The following is a 21119-nucleotide window of genomic DNA, read 5'->3' on the forward strand; positions in this document are numbered from 1 at the left end:
CTGCATAGGATTACACGATGAAATATTTAAGAACCTCAAATGGAAACCGGAAGTCTTAAACAGCCTTGATTATGTCTAAGCCTAAAAAGGACGGAAGCCTATTCGTAGGGGTGACTCTCTCCCTCACCCTCTCTATGGCTCTTTTCGCTTCGCTTCCTCTTCCAATTGGTCCTTCGCTCCCGGTTGCCGGGCAACGCGTGTGCGCCCTCGCGGCCGCGCGTTGGATGCCGGGAAGGGGAGAGAAGCGGCATGGATGCCCATGAGCTCTTCCGAAGACTTGGAGCTGGAGCCAAGTTCGACGTGAGGCGCTTCAGGCGGGACGCGGAGCGTTTCGGGGTGAGGGGCAGAGACCACGGCCTAGATGGTTGGGCAGACGTCCATGGCTGAACGAGGGAGGCTGTGGGGCTGATAAAACTGAAAATTCCCCCTGAGGCCCAGTGGTTGCGGTTCAGTCCGAAGTGAACGGATTCTCCCCTCCCCAGAAACCGTTTTGCTGCTAGTATTATTTGAGAACTGTCTTTTCTAAGGGAATCGAGTCAGGGCAGTTACTTCTCTCCTTCCCCTTAGTTTTGTATCGCCAACAAAATGGAAATGATTTTTTTTTAGAAATAATTTTTTAAAAAATATTCCCAACAACCCTGTGAGGTAGGCTAGTCTGAGGCAGAGACTGGCCCACATGCGCCCATTGAGCTTCATGGCTGAATGGGGAGATAAAGAGCAGTGGTGGTCTTGGGGCTCTCTGAGCTTGGTGGTTTGCTTGCAGACGTTTCATTACCAGACTAGGTAACTTCATCAGGGCAAGAGAGTGTGGGGTTTGCTGCCTGCTTATATGCAGTAACTTGCCCTGCCAGTTTTGGTGGGAGTGTAGTTTCCGCCTTGGTGGTTCCTTAATTATCGTTTTTTGTGGAGTTCTTGGTGCTCCCATACCAGGCAACGTGCAGGCCCCCAAATTATTTTGTTGTGAACTTAAACCACAACTCAGCCAATGTTTGCTGTACATTACCTTGCCATTTTGAGGCAGCAAACCCATGTTTAAAAGTAGCATACGCTTGGACACAGACGTAACATTTATAAAACAGGGACATTATGCTAGAGGGCAGCAGGCCAGTATGTGACTTAAAAGATGCTACCTGAATTCACTCTTTTTTTTCTTTTATGCCATGTCTTCTAAATGATAACTCTGGACAGGAATGTCTTTTTTTGTTATTGGTCTCACTTAAGCTGCTTCTTAAGTGCCTCAGATACACAATGCTTATGTGAATGAGCTTGTCAGCTTTTGGGTTAAGAAGTCTAATCAAGGAACAACCAAGGAGGAAATCAAAATGTTAGGGCATGCTATTGCCTCTGAACAGCTCCCACACTCCCTCGCACTGAAGATTTTACTAGTTGGGTAACGAAACGTCTGCAAGCAAACAACCAAGCTCAGAGACCACCAAGAACTCCACAATTCAACCCTGAGCTACATATTCTCTGCTATTGTTATAAAGAACAGTGTAAGATAAAAGTCTCCCTGAAGTTGCTCTTGACTTTTAGTGGCTTCTTAGACATGTTCATGAAGTTTTTCTGTCAAGGAATAATTGGACATTTTTTTCCTTTGGGTACGTTTTTTTCCACTTCACACTCTGCAGCAGCCCTGGGATTTCCTACCAGCCTCCCATCCAGACCTTGCATAAAATTATTTTTATTTTGTTATGATGCTTTTATCTTGTTTTTATGTATTGTTAGTGGCCCAGAGTCATAGATTTTAGATGGGTGGCCATATTAATCAAATAAATAAATAAATAAATAAATAATAAACTTCCAAGCACATACCGAAGAGACTTTACAGGATCACTCATAATTTATATATGTGTGTGTATATTAATTTGCATCTATATTAGGAGTACTGGGTGTTTTGTTATTGTGCACCCCTGTATGTGCAGGAAATAATGTTTTCATGGGAGGAAAAAGTGTAATATAAACCCTCAGCTATATTGCTAAATTTGCAGTCTGCTGCTAGATAGGAACTCTTAACTCAGTATTTCTCAACCTCAGGAACTTTAAGATGGGTGGACTTCATCTCCCAGAATTCCCTGGCCAGCATGCTGGCCAGGGAATTCTGGGAGTTGTAGCCTAGGCATCTTAAAGTTGCCAAGGTTGAGAAACCCTGTCTTAACTCCAGAATTGCTCAGGATGGCTGGACTTGCATCATGTTTTAAATTACTGAAAGGGATTTGGAAGATTTAAGTGGTTCAGCTGCTGTGTGGACCAAACCATTGTGTTAAATTATAATATGGGTCATTTGGGGATAGCAAGTCATGTGACACAGTAACTGTATTTTGTTAATCTGAGTGTAAGATTAAGTTTGTTGAAATAATCCAACTATACAAAATAACCCTGTAAGGGAGATAAAGTAGGGCAGTGTTGAACTGTTTTTTTGCCCATGCATGTTATTGGTCCTTAGTTCTCCCTGGGAATAGTAGTTAAGTGGAAACTGCAAGTAAGGACTCATGTAAATTTTACACTGGAGAAACTGTGTGGCTCTATTTAATTTCAGGTACTCAGAACTAAAGATGAAGCAATTGGAACATCAGAGATTCTTGGAGCTCTTGATTTTTTTGGAAAGAAAAGAGAAAAAAAAGTCCATGAAGCTCAAACCGAAACACCGGAGCTGTCTAATTTGCACCTTGAAGAGGTAGCAGTAGCACCAAAAACAGAGGCTGCAAAGAAGAGAAAAGGAAATGGACAAAGCACTGAAGGGAGGAAGAAAAGGAAAAAAGGCCAAGGTAATGAAGGGGTAGCTACCCATTATCTTAAAAATATGAATTTATTTCTGATTTTCATTGAGATGTATGGCCAACCTTGATGTTTTGGAAGCTTCTATTAGTGGGCCAGCAATTCTGAAAGAATTACGCTGGCTATTTGCTGCTGAGTTCAATTTAAGATGCTGATGGTTCCCTTTAAAACCTTAAGCAGCCTGGCATCAAATACCTTTACAAGCTTGTAGATTCATCCTTGTTCTGTATTCTTAACCTCTTCAGATGAAGACTTTGTCTAAATACCTTCAGTATGGTAGAAAAGATCATGTGTCCATTAAGGAGCATCTTTGTGCATACATCCCAGCTCTGAAATACTTTTCTCAAATATGTTAGACTAATGGCAAAAGTATTAGTATATTTGGCACCAGGTCAAGACATTTTTCACAGCCCAAGTATTTTATATTACCTATATATTTTTTGCTTAAGTATGCATTATTAATGTATCTCTCTCCTTCCTTCCTTCCTTCCTTCCTTCCTTCCTTCCTTCCTCCCTTCCTTCCTCCCTTCCTCCCTTCCTTCCTCCCTTCCTTCCTTCCTTCCTTCCTTCCTTCCTTCCTTCCTTCCTTCCTTCCTTCCTTCCTTCCTGTTTTATTACAATTTTGACCTATGTCGTTTGGAGTTTATTTTGGATGAAGGTGGTTAGAGTTCTATTTTATATAAATTTACATATGAAAGTTGACCAGAACATATAGGTAACACATTTTCATGGAGTTAGAACCACCACCTAGGCCATTTGTCCCAAAATTGGTGTCTTACAAATACACGCGCGCACACACACACACACACACGGTATAAAATGTATATATGTGTATAAAATGAAGTGCAAGTCCCATTAATTCTCAACCCACATGTGTTGAAATCCACTGTACTTGAAGGAGACCAGGTTGCAAAGGCTGATATAAAATACCTTAAATGGTGGCCATGCAACAAATTAGTTTTCATTTTTATTTCAGGCTTAGGTGATGGTGTTCTTGTAACTTTCAGAAACAGTTCCTGTAATTCCTGGCACTGAAAATGATGGTATATTATGGATGTCCACTCTGGAGGCAGAACTCAACATTCCAAAAACCAAGGGTGAGAAGGAGCCCGTAGCAGAGAAATTAAAACGAATTAGACAAGAAAAGGTGGGATGCTTCTCTTTGGCATGTACTCTGAAAAGAAATGATTAACGAATGAAGATAGATGTGTGCTATTTTTTCAAAAGAATACATTGGTTGGTTTAGTTGGATGATTTTTAGAAAGAGTGAGATATATTTCACTGAACACCCCCCCCCCCGAGATTTGGGTTATGAAAGATATCACAAGCTATAAAAAATGCTTAATTTCTATTATATTGTAGCCTCCTAAGTGTTTTGAAATTGGTGGCTGTGGAAGTTGTAACTAAGAGGGAGTTGCAAAATTAAAGTCCTGAGTCAGCTTTGAGGGCATGCCTTCTTTACTTTTTAATTGATGATGAATGTATGCAACACAGACATAGACACAGTGAATAATACTCAAGATTATATAGGGATTGGAGAATGTATATATCACAGGGGTTATTAAACTTTGCGGCATTGCAGCCCTCCACCACAACCTTACCCAGGCAAAACGAGGAGGAAAAGCATGGAGCCAATTCTGATTGCCCTCCTGCTTTGCCTAGGTAAACTTGAAAGGGACACCGGTAATACTGCAAAGTTTGAGGACCCTGTGATGTCTAAGAACGTGATTATTAAAAGTAAATGATCTTTCTTGCCTAACCCTAATCCAGATGAAATTACAAGTTTTATTCAAGGGGGTGGGGTTGCGTACATTAATAATTTGAGGTCATGTAGTATGAGTTGAAGGTGTTTTAGAGGAAGCTAAACAGCTACCACTTGAGCATGGTTTAACTGGTTTACTTACATATCACGGATGGTTGGGCTAGATGATCCTTGGGGTACCTTCCAAGCCCACAATTTGATGGTTCTAGCCCCTGCTGTAGCCAGTCTTAATAATTAAAATGTCTGAAGTTAGAGATATTTGTTAAATACGAGCTACATTTATTATAGCAGGAAACCTATATTTTAAGAAATCGTGCTTTTAATTAATTAATTAAGCAAATTTATACATCGCCTGTCTCACTATATAAGTGGCTCTAGGTGGCTTACAAATAAATTTGTGCTTTTATTTGTGCTTTAATAAGGCATTCATCTAAAACAGAGATGCAATTTTTATCCTAAGTTACTGATAATATTTAATATGTAAATTATATTAACTAAATAATATTTAATATTTATCTTGCCATTTCCCAGATAAATCATTTCAGAAATAAGCACAAAATCTACATTCAAGGAACGGATCTTCCAGACCCAATTGCTTCCTTTGAACATCTTGGAAGAGAATATAAAATCCACTATAAGATTATGCAGAATATTGAAGCTGCTGGATTCCAGATCCCCACACCAATTCAGATGCAAGCTATTCCTGTCATGCTTCATGTGTGTCCCAATTATATTTCACTCTCAGAGAAAATGGTGATGTGGTTGCAAGTGACATGCTTTAGGTTAGAAAAGAAGAATCACACACGTGTGCCCAGACACGTGTGCACACCCACATGTATTAATAGTCAGTTATGCATGAAGAAAGATGGCTCTGCATACCCTTGTTGCATGTGCAAAGCTGCTGATGTTTATGGGCCCTGTTCACACATGCTTGATTGGGTCATGTGAGGTTTAACAGTAGTGTGAACTACAGAATAAAGTCAGTTCTGGGATGTTAGATTTGACTATGAGCAAACCAAGTTTTGTTTAGAGTTAATCTAACTCTGCCTAGTCAATTAACTCTCTGTTGTTTGAATGTTTTAATGCAAGGTTAATCACTTCCCCTAATATCTGTGATCAAGAGAAAATCCTAGAACAATTTTGTGGAAATAAGATCCCAGATTTTTTGTTCCTGTAGTCAGCCCAGTTCTCCCCTCTGCTCCCCACACACAGTTATTTGAAGTCCCTCTTAAACCTGATTGCAGCAGTGCCAGCTTCATTTATGCTATCACTTTTTCATGCATGCATGCATGCTTACTATAACAGAGGAAAGAAAGGCAAATGATCAGAAAAACAGCAGCCTCCTTGCACTGGCTTTTTGCGTTATGGACAAGCCATCCCTGATCATGTCCCGTTGGCATTTGAAGATGGCCCGACCAGGAGACTGGACAGCTAAATTGCTCATGTATCTGGGTACTGAATAAACCCATTTTCTATGTTCATCCTATACATGAGGTATAAACTAGCCAGATACATTGAGTTTGTACAACATGCTGAGCTGCAAAATAACATTGAAAAAAATATAAATACAGTGCAGTAGCTGCCGCTGAGCAAGTATAGCTATGTTGCATTTCTCCTAGTGGAAAGATTGATGGGATCTACAGTGCAGGACTGAATTCAGGTTGATTGGCATAATTGTTGCGAATGCTTGGTGCCCTGCAGCGGGTGTTAGAAATGATTACCAGCCTGGAGAACTGAAATTTGCCTGCCTGCTATGGCCCTTTCTCTGCCACTTTTAGTGCACCGTTTAGATATTCCATGTTCGGCTGAATTTTGTTGCTTTCCTTTTGCATTCTAGAGTCGTGAGCTCCTGGCTTGTGCTCCCACTGGCTCAGGGAAGACGTTGGCTTTTAGCATTCCCATTTTAACCCACCTTAAGCAGCCCATGAATAAAGGTTTCAGAGCTCTTGTACTGTCACCCACGCGGGAACTTGCTAGTCAGGTAAGGCAACTTTAATCTTCTAAATTTGACTTAAAGACATGTTGAAATATGCAGTAGGCTGTTCAAGCGAAGCGCAATAAGAATAGCGGGGTGAGGAAGGTGTTAGTCTAGGAGCAGGAAGGCCCAGGTTCATGACGACTCCCAGGCACAGAAGTTCCCTGGGGGGGCTTAGCCCAGTCACTCTCTCTTCGCCCAACCTACACCACAGGGTGGTGGTTGTGGAGAAAAATAGGAGGAGAAAGTGTTCTTCCAGTGTTCAACTTCCAGTTGAAACCTCCAGAGAATCATCCCCCATATGAGAAGTTTGTTTGTTTGTTTTTTTATTGTACATGGTTTGTAGAAGTTGCTTTATTGTATGTTGGTGGCTACTTGTCCTTTATTATTCATTGCCCAGAGTTGGACCAGATTGCAGTAGTCTACAAATATTGTTGGTGGAGTATAAATCTAACAAAATAAATACATAAATAAATATATACCCATGTAAGTGACCCTTGCCTTATTTATTTAATGAATTTATATGGCCGCCCATCTCATATGCATGACTCTGGGTGGCTGACAGTTAAAAACAGAATAAAAACATAGTAAAACAACCAAAGTTAAAAAGCAACAGAAATAACATAATATAGCAGCCAAGAACACTCATTTAACTCAACCACAATCAAGAAACGGGTTCACCCGTACTACCAGGGCCCCAGGCTTAATGGCAAAACAAGGTTTTCAATGCCTCGCAAAATATCAGCAGGGTCGGGGCAAGTCTCATCTCTGGGAGAATGATGTTCCAAAAGGCAGGTGCTGTGGCAGAAATGGCTCTCTTTTTGGACTTTGCCAGATGGCACTCGTGCAGATGGGGTCTGGAGCATGCCTTTCCTGCTAGGTCTCGTGATGAGTAGACACCACTGGGGGGAGACAGGTGGGAAGGATAGTCACCCAACGACTATCCCCCAGCTAATGTAGCAAACCATAGTTGACCATCATTTTAAGAGTCTTTGGTCAGTATCCCAGTGAGCAGCGAAGGACTTCCATTCCCTAGTCTTCTGCTACAATGGTCCCCCTGTTGTATTTATTTTCTGTGTTTTGTTTTTCTGCCTCAGAAAATTCTCTGCCCCTGATATTTAAATCCATATTTGGGTTGTGTTCCAATAAATATGTGCCTGATTCCTCTCCCTTTTAGACCCACCGAGAGCTACTTAAGTTGTCTGAGGGTATTGGCTTCAGGATACATCTGATCCACAAAGCTGCTGAGACGGCAAAGAAGTTGGGACCAAAGTCTTCTCAGAAATTTGGTAACGTAGGAATAAACAGGGATTCGTATTCAACTCCATCTACTTGTTTCTTCTAGCTCTTCTTAACTGTTGATTTTTCTACAGATATTTTGGTGACTACTCCAAACAGACTTATCTATCTGTTGAATCAAGACCCCCCAGCAATAGATCTGACCAGGTAAAAAGGAATAGAACTCCCATTTTTTTCTCTATGCTCATATTTGGTAATATTTGCTAAAGGATGGACCTGCAATGTTAGTGGTGTTTGTAGACTTAATTAAGAAGGCCACCTGGAACATGGCAGTGGGCAGTGGTCTGATCTTACTGTCTATGTAAGACATGTATCACCTCCTAATTGCAGCCTTATGTTCTGTTCTAGAGTTGAATGGCTGGTAGTTGATGAGTCAGACAAGTTGTTTGAAGATGGGAAGACAGGATTCCGAGACCAGCTGGCTACCATCTTTCTGGCCTGTTCCTCCCACGTTGTCAAGAGAGCCATGTTCAGTGCAACATTTGCACATGATGTTGAGCAATGGTGTAAACTCAACCTTGATAATATCATATCTGTATCCATTGGAGCAAGGTGAGTGCTGGGGTTAAAGGTTGCCTCTCCCTGACTGAGGGTTGATTGCTCTTGGCAGATGGTTGGTTCTTCTTGTCTGGTCTCTACTCCAAGGGAAGTCACTTGCCCATTTGCTTCCTGCTCTGGAATCAAATTCTTCCCATGGAGTTCCATTCCTCCTCTTCCTATTCTGTGCAGTTTCCACTGCTGTTGCTTGCACTGCTGAAGAGACAAGCAGCTTTTGAGTTCAGCTGAAGAAGTTGCTTGGCTTTTTGACATGCAGTGGAAATTTCTTGGACACACCTGGGTCTTTAACATTTCTTCTGCTGTTTTTATCATGTTTCAAAAATGGCCTGAAAGTGCATCAGGCAGCACTGCTTATGACTTGCTGCATTAATCACGAGATCCAGTTTGGTGTGGTTAAAGGCACTGGGCTAGAAACTGGGAGACTGTGACTTCTAGTTCTACCTTAGGCAAGAAAGCAGTGGGGGCTTTGGGCCAGTCCCTGTCTCTCAGCCCTAGGAAAAAGGCAAGGGCAAGCCATTTCCAAAAATGTTGCCAAGAAAACTGCAGGGACTTGTCCATATAATCCCCAGGAGTCAAGGCCAACTCAAAGGCACGACCCTCCCCCACCCCCACTTCCCCACCCCCACTTAGCAGTACTTAAAGTTGTCTGTACATCTATCCATCTGTATTGCACTTTTCTAGGATGCACATATCAGGACCTGGGTGAGGGAAAGGGAGGAAATGGAAAAGGGCCCTTTTGTTTTGAGTATGTGGAAGGTGTCAGCCCTTTGAAGTAGTCCAAACAAGAAGCACCAACCATGAGTACTAACACTACTTTTATTGTAAGGTTACAGTAACAGAAACTTGCAAGTCTGAAAGTACCTCTCCCCTCCCTTACTTTTACTCTCCCAAAAACTAGGAAGGGTCCCTTCTGAGATGCTTTTTCCACTCCCACCCCTCCTTTCGACTCAGATTTTGTTTATCAGACCGTTGTCAAGACTGTGGCTCTTCCTCCTGTCTCCCAAGGTCATTCCCACGTACCATTACAGAAGGGGAGCAAGACTGTTCTAAGTGGCTGTTGATGCTAAGCTGCTTCTTATTCTGTGAACTCTGCCACTGAACTCTTTTTATTTTGTGGAGTCCTTGGTGCTCTCCTTAATCTCACAATACGTGGATAGATTCAACCATAGTTTCAACTGGGAAACTGAGCATCCTAGACCAAGCTAAATCCAAAAATGCTAGGGAATTCCTGGAAGCTTGGCATTCAGATAAATCAGCCATCAGTAGACACATTGTGATAAACCACATTTACACACCATTCAAAAGAGACAATAAAAAAAGCTAAGAAGGAAACAAAAAGACCAGAATGCACCCTCTCCAGCAGCCAACACCCAGATAAACAGGGATTAACAGCTAGCAAACAATCAAGCAGAAAACAATACCCTAATCAAGGAATTACCAAGGAGAAAATCACACCCCCACCAACACTGGCAGGGCAAGCTGCTGTATATAAACAGGGAGCAAGCCCCACACTCACGAGCACTAATGAGGTTACTTAGTTGGGCAATGAAACATCTGCAAACAAACAACCAAGCTCAGAGAGCATCAAGGATTCCACAGCTCAACCCTGAGCTACATATATGCTATTCTTTTTATTTTGTTGGTTGTTCCAGGTAGAACAAAGCAACAAGTTGCAGTGTATACTGGAAGATTGCCAATGTAAAATAGGCTGTTCTTTCAAGGTTTTGACATCTGTGAAATATAACTAACAGCCATTCTGTTGAGAACAAGGGAAGGTAGATTTTTCTCCCCAAAGATCATTCTATATGCATTATCCAATGTGTTAATTTTTAGCTGGGGAAAGGGGATGGGAAAATATTTTGATGAAAGATGTTTTCTGGACCCCATGTAAAATTTCATGAATGGCATAAAGCTAATGTAGAAAAATGGTTTATTTGAGAGTTCACCTAAAAAAAGCTGCTTAAACCTGGGCTGTCTTCGGAACTGACGCAGCTCCTTGACTTTCTGCTTCAGAAATGCTGCAGTTGAGACGGTGGACCAAGAGCTCTTATTTGTTGGATCAGAGACAGGAAAATTGTTAGCTATGAGAGATCTTGTGAAAAAGGTAATTTTCTTTTTCATGCTAAGATTGTCTATTTGGGAGCTTTCTGTGCTGTATTGATGTGCTTATAGAGCAGAATAAGATAATAGAACGCCTTGAAGGATGCAGACTTTTAGAGGAGGAGGGTAGAAGTTGTGTTAGAGATACATAACTAGAATGGTCTGACCCACTTTAAATGGCAAGTGAGAATACTCTTTCTTTAAGGTACCTTCAAATTGAAAGGAAGGAGGGAGAGAAGTGGAGGAAAGACCCATGCAGACCTCAGGTTCACGACAAATCATTTTCATATCAACAAGCCATGATTATTTGTTTCATGTGATTGCAGCCTCTGAGTACATCAAAGCAGAATTTTGGAATGAGCTTCATTAATTTTTGTGTGTAATCTTTCTTCTGCTGCTGTGTGATGTCAGAATTAGAGTATCCACTTGAGGTTGTGAGACACTTAACAAAACTCTGCTGGTTCTTGTGGGTAGTGGGTAATCTTGGGCCACCCTCTTGAAGGATCTTGAGCCTGCAACACAAGAGGACATGCTGGAATGCTGCCCTGATCTCCTTGAGAATAAAATAAATGTTCTCAGTAACTTAGTCTGTTGATGTACTGTTCTCTCTCTTTCTCTTACTTTTTCCTTCTTTCTTTTTTCTCTCTCTTCCTCCCTTCTTTCTCCTCTCCCCTCTCTTCCTCCCTTCCTTCACTTGCCCACCCTCTCTCTCTTCTTCCCCTGCCTTTTTGCACCAGATTGGGGAAAGCTGATATGTATTGACTGCCAATGGCTCTCCAAGGTGTAGACAGGTTTTTTCCCCCCTCAAATAGATCCCAAACCCATGAGCCCAACGTTTTATAACTAAATTGGTTATTTCAGAATACCTTGGATTTGTATGGATTGTAGAGTCAGTACTTTCTGTGTCTGAGGAGCGAATTGACTATACTGGCTGACAGTCACAGTATTACATTCCTTCCTACCTGGGCTGTCACCTCACCTCACCTCAGCTCTCTTCTCTCCTTTCTTTTTTGTTGCAGGGCTTCACACCTCCAGTCTTGGTTTTTGTCCAGTCTATTGAACGGGCTAAAGAGCTATTTCATGAGCTTGTTTACGAAGGCATCAATGTGGACGTCATTCACGCAGACAGGACCCAGCAGCAGGTAGGAGAGGCTTTTTTGAGTGTGAAAGAACATTTTATAAGCTGTTTCCTGCTTGTCTTGGTTTCTTCCTGGCTCTTGCCTTTTGGAGAGCTTCAAGAGGGTGTGCTCTGAGGTCAGGCGGAAGAGATGCTGCTTCTGGAGGTTAACTTCAGACGTCAAGTACTGTACTGCTTTGCTCATATTCACAGGCAGATGAGGGATGGGTATAATATTATAGTTAAGTGAATTCCCTGAGAATTCAGAAGAGCCAGAGCCCAAAATGGCAAGCACTAGAACACCAATGATGGTCCCAAGCCCATCTGAGTCAGCCAACCGCAGAGACCGGACCAGCAGGACAAGGGAGAGGTAGTTGGTAGTGACAGTTGGGAAAATGAGAACATTAGAGATTGTAAATTGAACGAAAGTCATAAGATTAGACAGGAATTAAGCAGATAAGAATAGGAGCTAGGTGGTTACTGTATAACATAGAGAAAGCCATGGAAAAAATAGGAAAATAGCAATAGAAACTGGAATAATGATAAAAAAGAATATTCTAGAAGACATAGGATGCAGAAACTGTAAATAAGAAAAGAATAGGCAGTCCTTTTTGTAATAAACACACTTTTAAACACTTTTCTGTTGATGCAAGTACATTCTGTACCATCTCTGAACCTGTGATGGCAGCTCAACCAATTTCAAATCGGCACTACCAGGTTCGAGGGAAAACAGCTTTCATTTAAACCATGGCTTACATGAGGATTTTTTTTTCCTCCCTAGAGAGATAACGTAGTCCACAGTTTCAGAGCTGGGAAGATCTGGGTCCTTATCTGCACTGCTTTGCTGGCTAGAGGGATCGACTTCAAAGGAGTGAACATGGTTATCAATTTTGACTTCCCAAGTAGTGCCGTGGAATATATCCACCGGATAGGTGAGTTTGGGGTTCTGCGTTTTAAATAAGAGCATTTCAGCATTTCAACATTTGACTTGGGGGAGCAGGAGAATGCTGCCGCGCCTTTCAGAGTTGAGGCTCGCAGGAAGTCTCCTGCGTGTTTTTGTCAAAAGGAAATGGTACCTATCAGTGCTTGGAAAGTCCTGCCATTGTGTCCTATTTGTTCCAAGGATTGTCATAATGTTTCAAACAATGATAGAGTTAGAACAGTGTTTCTCAACCTTGGCAACTTTAAGATGTGTGGACTTCAACTCCCAGAATTCCCCAGCCAGCATGCTGGCTGGGGAATTCTGGGAGTTGAAGTCCACACATCTTAAAGTTCTTGAAGTTGAGAAACACTGATATACAATATAGGAGACAGAGGTCTTGTTTCCTGGGCATAATTACAAGAGAAATGTTGCTGGAGCAGATGCCTCGGCACTTAAGCCTTCCTGACTTAGCAGTCAACATTTTTCACTGCAATCTGTAATGGAGCACTTGACTTCTTTTTATAGGTCAGCCTGCCCCTTGGAGCTTTTCTGATTTTTCCCTCTCTCTGTCCCTTCCTTCAGTTCTTTTTTTTAAGGAAGATAAAATAGTGACAAGACTGATCTGTTGCTCATCAGCTGTGTAATCCAGTAACTGGGAAGTACAAAGTTGGGATGGCCCCAGTATTTTTTAAAATTATTTTCCTTTAGCTGACATCTCTAGCTAGCCGTCTGATACAAAAAAAAAGGAAGCATGGCATTCATTTATTATTTGGTTACATTTAAACAGCATGCTAAACTAGCTAAAAATAGACGTAACATATCTTCTGGGCCTAGTCCTTGGGACAAACCATGGTAAAGAGGGAGCGCCTTGCCCACAGTTTTTATTCTAGGAGTGTATAATGTTACTCACCTTAACCATGGTTCCTAATGTCATCTCATGTGAATCAGGAAGGGAATTTACTTTGAAGTTAACCCTCTAGATACAGACATAGGGGACCTAAGGGTAGACCAGATAGGGCTATTCCATCTTCATAGTCTCTTTTTTCCCATTTTATTTTCATAAACCCCTCCAGGTGAGTTGGGAACAAACTGGGGGCATAAGAAGATGATTCAGATGAGTGTGCTTTTCCTTGCTACTGTTTTCACTTAAGGTTTTTATAATTGAAAACAAAATAAGTGTGGTCACAGAAACACTGCAAAGGTATGGTTGATATACTGACCAAAATAGCCACTCCATTGCAAACTGGTACTGCCCTTCATTTGTTGAATGTGCTGCACTCAGGCAGCTGGCACATCTAAGGTTTGTGCAAGATTAGGCTTGGCATTTCTGTAAACATGCACTTTTGGTTTGGAGTGAGACAGAATTTCTTTCCTGCAAACAATTAGGACCCTTTTATTGTTGTTATTATTATTGTTGTTTTTGTTGTATGCCACCCAGAGTCACACTGTTTGAGTTGGGTGGCCTTCTAAATCCATGAATGAATGAATGAATGAATGAATGAATGAATGAATGAATGAATGAATGAATGAAATTAATCAACAGGTAGTCTTTGACTTACAACCACAATTGGGACTGGAACTTCCATTGCTAAGCGATATAGTTGTTAAATGAGTCACGCCTGATTTTATAACCTTTTGCTTCAGTTGTTAAGTGAATCACGTCATTAAATGAATCCAGCTTCCCCCATTGATTTTGCTTGTTGGAAGCCTCCTGGGAAGGTTGCAAATGGCAATCACATGACCCCAGGACATTGCAACTGTCGTAAATACATGCCGGTTGCCAGGTGCCCGAATTTTGATCACGTGACCGCAGGGATGCTGCGATAGTTGTAAGTGCAAGGACTGATTGTAAGTCACTTTTTCCAGCACTGTTGTAACTTTGAATGGTCATTAAACAAATGGTCATTAGTCAAGGACTATTCAAGAAAAAAGAACTGGTTCATTAAGAGAAGGTTTTCACAGACATCAGGAATGCTTATGTGCTTTAATTTATTAGTTAGCTTTGAAGATGCTGCAGTGCTGTTTCATCTCAGGAAAGGAAAATTGAAGGATTAAAAAGAAAAAAGAAAACACTTTCACAGCTCGAAATGTTCTGTTGGGATATAATTGTGGTATCTGGCTAAAATCATGAGCTCTCTTATTGGATCAGACCTGGTAAGGACTCTTTCAGCAGCAGACAATGGCCTCCAGATTGTATTGGCATTCTGAATTATGGAGATCTAGTATTCAGAAATGTCTTTGCTCCCTCCTGCTCATTCTGTCCCTGTGTCTGTGTGCAGAAGCTCCCTCTTTATTGTTACATAGGCTGAAGAAGGTGAGCCTCTTTACTGCTCTCTCCTGTAACAGGTCGCACGGGGAGGGCAGGACACACAGGAAAAGCAATTACCTTCTTTACTGAAGATGACAAGCCATTACTGCGAAGGTACCTCTTCCACTCAGTGCTTTGTTTACCTTTTTCATGAGCTTGACCATTGTTTAGCAAGTCATGTTTTAAAGAATGAGTCATGGGCCAGCATGACAGCATTTCCCCCTCCCCTTCTGATCTGGAAAAATGGCAAAAGGCCCTTGACCTAACTGTCTGTGTGAATTGCAGCAGACCCCATATCTTGACTTATGTGTAGAAAGAGGGCAGGGGTTATTTCCCCTTCCTCCATTTCCTTGTACATGGAGGAGTGATTCTTGGAATGGGATATTTGAGAAGCCATTAGGGCAAGTTTGGGCCCAGATTGCCTGTCCCTAATCTCTGCATTGGCAAGGGCATGAATGAGCTTTTGATCCTGAAACTTTAGAAAATTAGCTAGGAATTGTCAGCTTTAGCTTTGTTCTCTCTCCTATTTTCCTCCCGCCTTTCATCTCTCGTTTTCTTATCTTGTAGCATTGCCACCGTTATTCAGAGAGCTGGTTGTCCTGTGCCGGACTACATAAAACACTTTCGCAAACTGCAGAGGTATGCTCTTTGGGGTCAGGGTGAATGGAGAAACTAAGACGAAAGGCCACAGTGTTCTGGGTGTTTCCTCTTGCTTGAAATCACATCAGCTCTGTCCCGACCACTGCTGAAGCTTCAGTTACAGGAAGATGCTCTGGGCACCCCACATTTTGCTCTTGAGAGCAGGCAGGGAGGGAGATCTGCCAGTGTTAAGAAAAAAATTGCAATGACGGCCTGGTTGCTGCTTTACATATTTATTTCTGAGATAATTCTTTGCTGTGTTAGCCCCCTGTGCGGGATTCCTAGGGGTATAGTCCAAGGGAGCGATGGGGACAAAAGCCTACAGCTACATCCTAAGTGTATAGCTAGAGCCAGACCTAAGGAACCCATCAGTCCCAGAGTCCTTAGAAACCTTGCTTAATGTCTACCAGGCTCCCTGTTCCATATGATCTTTTTAATGTTTCTTTTAATAAAACAAACTAAATAGGAAGTGGGTGTGCTACAAAACCAAACTCCAGGAGCATCATTAGTTGGCAGGATTGAGTGCTACAGTACTCTACATCCTTTGGGATGGTAGAGTCATGCTGGGCATTGGGATGGTAGAGTCATGCTGGGCATAGTGGGGACTAATTCTAGTAAACAGGCTCTTTGTGACTATGGCAACCATTTTGTGTTAAGCAAGTCTTCTACAGCAGCCGTCTTCTGAGCGTGCTCCCTACATGCTCTCAAAATTACAAATATTGCCCCAGCTCAAGGTGTCTTTCATTTAGTTATTTGCCTTGAATCCTCCCCAGTTTCCTTTCCCCGCTTAAATAAAAGTGAATATTGTTTTTCTCTTTTTAGTTTCCAGAGTTCCCCTCCCCCCACTCCCTGCCTCCTTTTAGGAAATTGAATGAGTGAGATGGAGAGGCTGCTTAGAATTGGTGCGATATGTACCAGTCTTATGTGCTGAATGTGCTACCAGTAACTTCTTTAGGAAGTTTATTCTGTGCACTGACATAAACATTTGCAACTGAATTTTCACACATCTAGTTCAGGATGACCAAAACAAGCTGTATGCTTTCACCCTTCCTCCATCACTCTTTTCCTTTTTTTTTTTTTTGTTTTGTTTTGTTCAGGGGTTCCTCTAACCAAATTATAGTTTGCACTGACTGCCTGGGCCAGAATGAGGAGCTCCACTCAGATCAGCTCTCTGGTTGATTTGACAGTTTGCCAGTTCAGGTTCACAACAGGGAACAGGAAAGAAAAAGGGAGCAAGGAAAGAATTTGCACTGTAAACTTTGCTAATGAACTGTTTTTATTTTATTTTTCCTTTCTTTTTCCTCTGCCCTAAATGTCATACTCAGCAAGCAAAAGAAGAAATTTATAAAGAAGCCTTTGGAAAGGGAACACATCCTTACATCTCCTAAGTTCTTACAGAAAAAGGCCAAGAAGAACAAGTAAGTAAACAGTTCAGTGTCCAAAAGATTTTAGAAAAGTACTGCATATAGATATAGATATAGCTGAATGCAGGATCCAATAAAATAACACCATGAAAGTTTGAGAAGATTCCTAGAGACCTAATAGTAAGGTGCTTTCAATTTGCCATTTTGCTCCCCACTCTGAGTGTAAATCAGCTGGTCTCTCTCTCTCCCTAGTTCCACAGGAAAGAGGGGAGAACAAACAAGAAGTAATATTTCTACTTTTGTGTGCTCAGGTAGATGTAACTAACTGCTAGGGATGTGCAAAGCACTGATTCAGAAGGGAACAGCATACCCTAGCAAATGGTTGAGCATGGTCCTGAAGGAAAATTTCCTGGGCAGACATTTGAATCAGAGACCAGGACACAATTACATTAAAGCACAAATTGGTTTATGGACAGGATCAGTATTGAAAACAGAATGGAGGAGCCTAAAGGGAGGTAGGATTACAAGCCCTGTTTTATAGACATGTATAAATTATCCTTTTATTTGATAGGTTACAATAACAATGACAATTGTCATTAGTCATGCAATAGGTCGTAGCAGGCAATGTGATTGATAAGGTTAACCTTACTGATTGGGTTAATTCGTCTGTGTATTGGAATACGTAAGAAGGAGAGAGGATGAAGTATTACATCCCCATAATAATGGATTCTTTGGATTGCACAAAAGGATCTAAGAATTGGTGTTTAAAGTTGTTATTTTAGCCTAGCTGCTCTCTAAAATTGTTGAGTTTCCAACGCTCATTGTTAATGCTTTGCAGCCAGGTCTGCATTCCTGCAGTTAACACTTTCACTTATCTTGTGAGCACCTTGTTACATTGGGTGTGCCTGAGAATTCCTATCACCTGTTTTTTAGCTGAGCTAGTGATACTGTTTCTGCAAAGAAAGTATGTGGGTTAGGATCCAGAGTTGGACTCCTCAGATATTCTCATACAATCCAGTAGGGAAACAGTATTTTCCAATATTGAATCAGTGAGTTTTCCACATCCCTGCAACCTGCCTTAGATTCACAGATCCCATATATTTCAGACAAGATTTCAAGCTAAGTCTTATCTAGAAGAAAATTTGACTGGCAGAAAAATTCCAGGGAGTATTTCTCAGGAATTTTTCCCAGCCCCCTGGGGCCATTTCCCACGTACATAAATTCCAGTACAAGCAAGAATATTATAATACCTCTGACTGAGCAGAAAGTAAGACTGCAGGAAAAACACAGGAGGGGTCTCTTTACATCTAGCTTTGGGGCAGGGGGAAGGAGTGTAAAGATGAACGGTAAGATGAATCTTATGTGTAAAAGATTCCAGGTTCAGTCTCTACTAGGTGATCCAGGAGAATTACTGTTAATATTAAGCTAAATAAATAAGCAACATGAATAAAAGGGGATTGGACAAATTCAGAGAGGACAGGTTTGACAAGGGTTGTTGGATTGGAAAACCTCTGGGCTAGGGGCAGCAGACCTCCTAAAACAAGTTTCAGAGGAACAATGGCAGGAGAGGGTACATCTCCATCTGTTGTTGGAGAGCACCTCTTGAGAAATATAATACAAGACTCAGATGTGCCCCAGCCTGATTCAGAAGGTCTGTTCTGTGTTCTTACTTTATGTAAATATCCCTGGTTTGCAGTAAAGGAGCTCCTGGTATTCTTATAGTCTTAGTCCTAAGAATTTGGAATATTATGCAGAACAATTTAAATTAACTCACCTCAATTAAAGAGGGAATATAACATTTCCCTGTGGATACTTATGAATTGTAGATCTGCAGCGGAACCATCTCAAGTGATTGCTTTGGATAGTACAAGTCCCCGGTGTGTCAGAAGCCTCATTAACATAGCAATAGATGCAACTATTTTGTATAAATCTGTCACTCTTTGGGTTGGCTTTTTAAAAATTAGCTCTTAGTAGGCTTTTCGTGCCAGTCTCTTCTTCATTAGCCAATAGGCACAGTAGCTCTGTTCTGTTTGTTCTACTTTGCACTAACATTTCACAGACAAGCTACTATGTTGTAAGTGGTGTTAAAAACAATACCGTTCAGTTGTCTTATATTGAATACATAAAATAGCCTCAGTCTATTGTCTCTGGCTGTGGCTGTCCAAAGTTTTGAGTCAAGGTAGTACAGGTAGTCCTCATTTAGCAATTGCCTCGTTTAGCGACTGTTCACAGTTACAATGTTGATGAAAAAGTAACTGCAGCAATCCTCGCATTTACAACCTTCGTAAGTCTGTAAAGCGAAGGAAAGCTGAAGAGATCATAAGCAGAGTTGCGATTTCACTTAGTGACCATTTTGCTTAATGACTGAGTTGCCAGTCCCAATTGTGGCCACTAAATGAGGACTACCTGTATTTCCAAGGATCTGTTATTCCTTTTGGGAATCAATTTTGGAACCATCTGAATACAAAGTAATGTTTTCTAGTACTGATCTTTGGATATTCACCTATAAAACAAGCCACCCAGAGTCACTGGGAGTCAGGCAGCATACAAGTTTTTTAAAATATTATTATTATTATTATTATTATTATTATTATTATTATTATTATTATTATTATTATTATCCTATTGAAATTAGTACAACCTGCTACATGAACGTTAGTGTTTGGTTTTTAAAAGTTCAAAAAGTTGGCTGTGGTTCTTATAACTTGGTATTTGTTCATTTTACTTTTAATAGGGCCCTTGTCCAGAAAAGGATAAAGAACTCCAAGGAAGTCCAGAATAACAATTCTCAGGCGCAGGCAACTCCAGAAAATTGATTCAGCAGCTTTGTCAAAATAAACAAGGAATCTTTGATCTTTGCAAGAAGAATAAATCTGAGGAGCCCCTTCTTGATGGACAAATACTTTGATTTTGTTTCTTTGATGTGTGTGGGTGGCCTTTTTCTATTGTAGCTTTAGCAGTAATAGCAAGGGTACCTCATCCCCCAGCCCCTGTTATGGGTGGGCTTGAATCAAACCATCCTCATTGGTGGCAGTGTGATGGTACAAGGGCCTTGTCTTCCTCCTCTGATGATAAATGACTCTTAGCTCATAGGAGAAGGGAGAACTTCTACTAAACTTTCTTGTCATTGACTATGGAAGATCAAATACTGAAATGTAGTAACAGGTTCTGTGGTGGGAATATGAGGATAAGACATAACTGTAGCGATCGTCTTGTTGGCCACAGGGTGACCAACTGATTGGGGCACGCTTTTACCCAGTGCAAGAGAGAGCTGAATTACACACAGAGTCGAGGGAAGGCTTTCACACTATTTCTGTACATAAGCAATGGGGCGCACTCAGGACCAAAATCCAAATCGAGCGCCCAAAGGTGTGTTGTCCAAAGGTTTTTATACATTTCACTAAGCAGGTAACATTCATCACAATTCTTATTGGCTAAAACAAATCCATGGGTGTATTACATTATGCACATGTGTACTACAACTATGTACCCCCATAATAAGCCATCGGGGGGCTCATTAGCATCACGTTTACTCCCAGGGGTGTGTTTTTTACTATTATAATGAGGCAAAGGATGCTATAGTTCAACTTTTAAACAGTCACGTATCAAATCAAACCAGAACAAGCCAGAGAGACACAGGAAATCCCTAATACACAAACAGCAACGCCCCTTAGGAGGCCCACAGTCTTTTGCACCGTTATTACATGAGGAGGAGTGGATTTAAAATTTATGGAAAGAAGGTGTCACCTAGGAAAAGAACTCTTCTGCAAGTTTGCAAAAATTAGGAGCCTGGTAGTGCCTCTTCAGACACACATTTTATTAAAAGGCAGCAGCTTTCATGCTTTAAAAAAAAATTAGTCTGAAAAGGTGCTATCAGACTCCTGATTTTTGAATACCATAGATAAACATAGCTATCCTCCTGTGGTTTGCGAAAAGATACAATTCTCTTACAACTGATCTTTGGGGTTATAAAACTTAAACTCTATTCCTCTCGATAAACTGGGTCCAAATGGTTGTGTTGTTAAAATATCGCTTTGCATTTTGGCGTGTGTGTATGCATGCAGTTTTGAGATCAAGCGTTGTAGAAGTCTGGCGTTTCAAATGTTGCTGTTGCCAATCGGTCCCTGTTGTCCTGACCTTCAGCTGGGATCGCCACGCCGCCTGGCCTAAGCACGAGATTTACCTTTCATGTCCCTGTCTTTGTTCGGACAATCTCCTGTGCTTTTAAAGCTCTGTGCTCAAGGAGGGAAACAGATGGGAGAACCTGCACCAAGACAGATGAATTTCAAAACTGGCGTGA

At 41.3% G+C, this 21119-nt stretch overlaps 1 protein-coding gene across 1 annotated transcript; it reads left to right on the top strand.

Moving 5' to 3' along the window:
- The first annotated feature begins 195 nt into the window (after positions 1-195).
- Positions 196-19721, top strand: DDX52 (DExD-box helicase 52). The gene is made up of 15 exons (XM_007431486.4): positions 196-336; positions 2537-2765; positions 3783-3922; positions 5069-5254; positions 6375-6518; positions 7690-7801; positions 7886-7958; positions 8160-8363; positions 10383-10473; positions 11489-11611; positions 12368-12518; positions 14855-14930; positions 15384-15455; positions 16781-16873; positions 19554-19721. Exons 1-15 carry the CDS (start codon positions 250-252, stop codon positions 19633-19635), a joined length of 1863 nt encoding a protein of 620 aa, XP_007431548.1. The 5' UTR covers positions 196-249; the 3' UTR covers positions 19636-19721.
- Positions 19722-21119: the final 1398 nt, after the last annotated feature.

Source organism: Python bivittatus, unplaced genomic scaffold (assembly GCF_059951505.1).
Source record: "Python bivittatus isolate LINGU-HERP-01145 unplaced genomic scaffold, Pbiv_v1 ctg000690_np1212, whole genome shotgun sequence".
NCBI lineage: Eukaryota > Metazoa > Chordata > Lepidosauria > Squamata > Pythonidae > Python > Python bivittatus.

What these genes read in the sequence shown, in the direction of transcription:
- DDX52 (XM_007431486.4), top strand. Translation starts at nt 250, where the DNA reads ATGGATGCCCATGAGCTCTTCCGAAGACTTGGAGCTGGAGCCAAGTTC. An exon ending in GAAAAGGAAAAAAGGCCAAG is followed by an intron (nt 2,766 to 3,782) that starts GTAATGAAGGGG and finishes TGTAACTTTCAG; the next exon opens with AAACAGTTCCTGTAATTCCT. An exon ending in TCTGTATCCATTGGAGCAAG is followed by an intron (nt 8,364 to 10,382) that starts GTGAGTGCTGGG and finishes TTTCTGCTTCAG; the next exon opens with AAATGCTGCAGTTGAGACGG.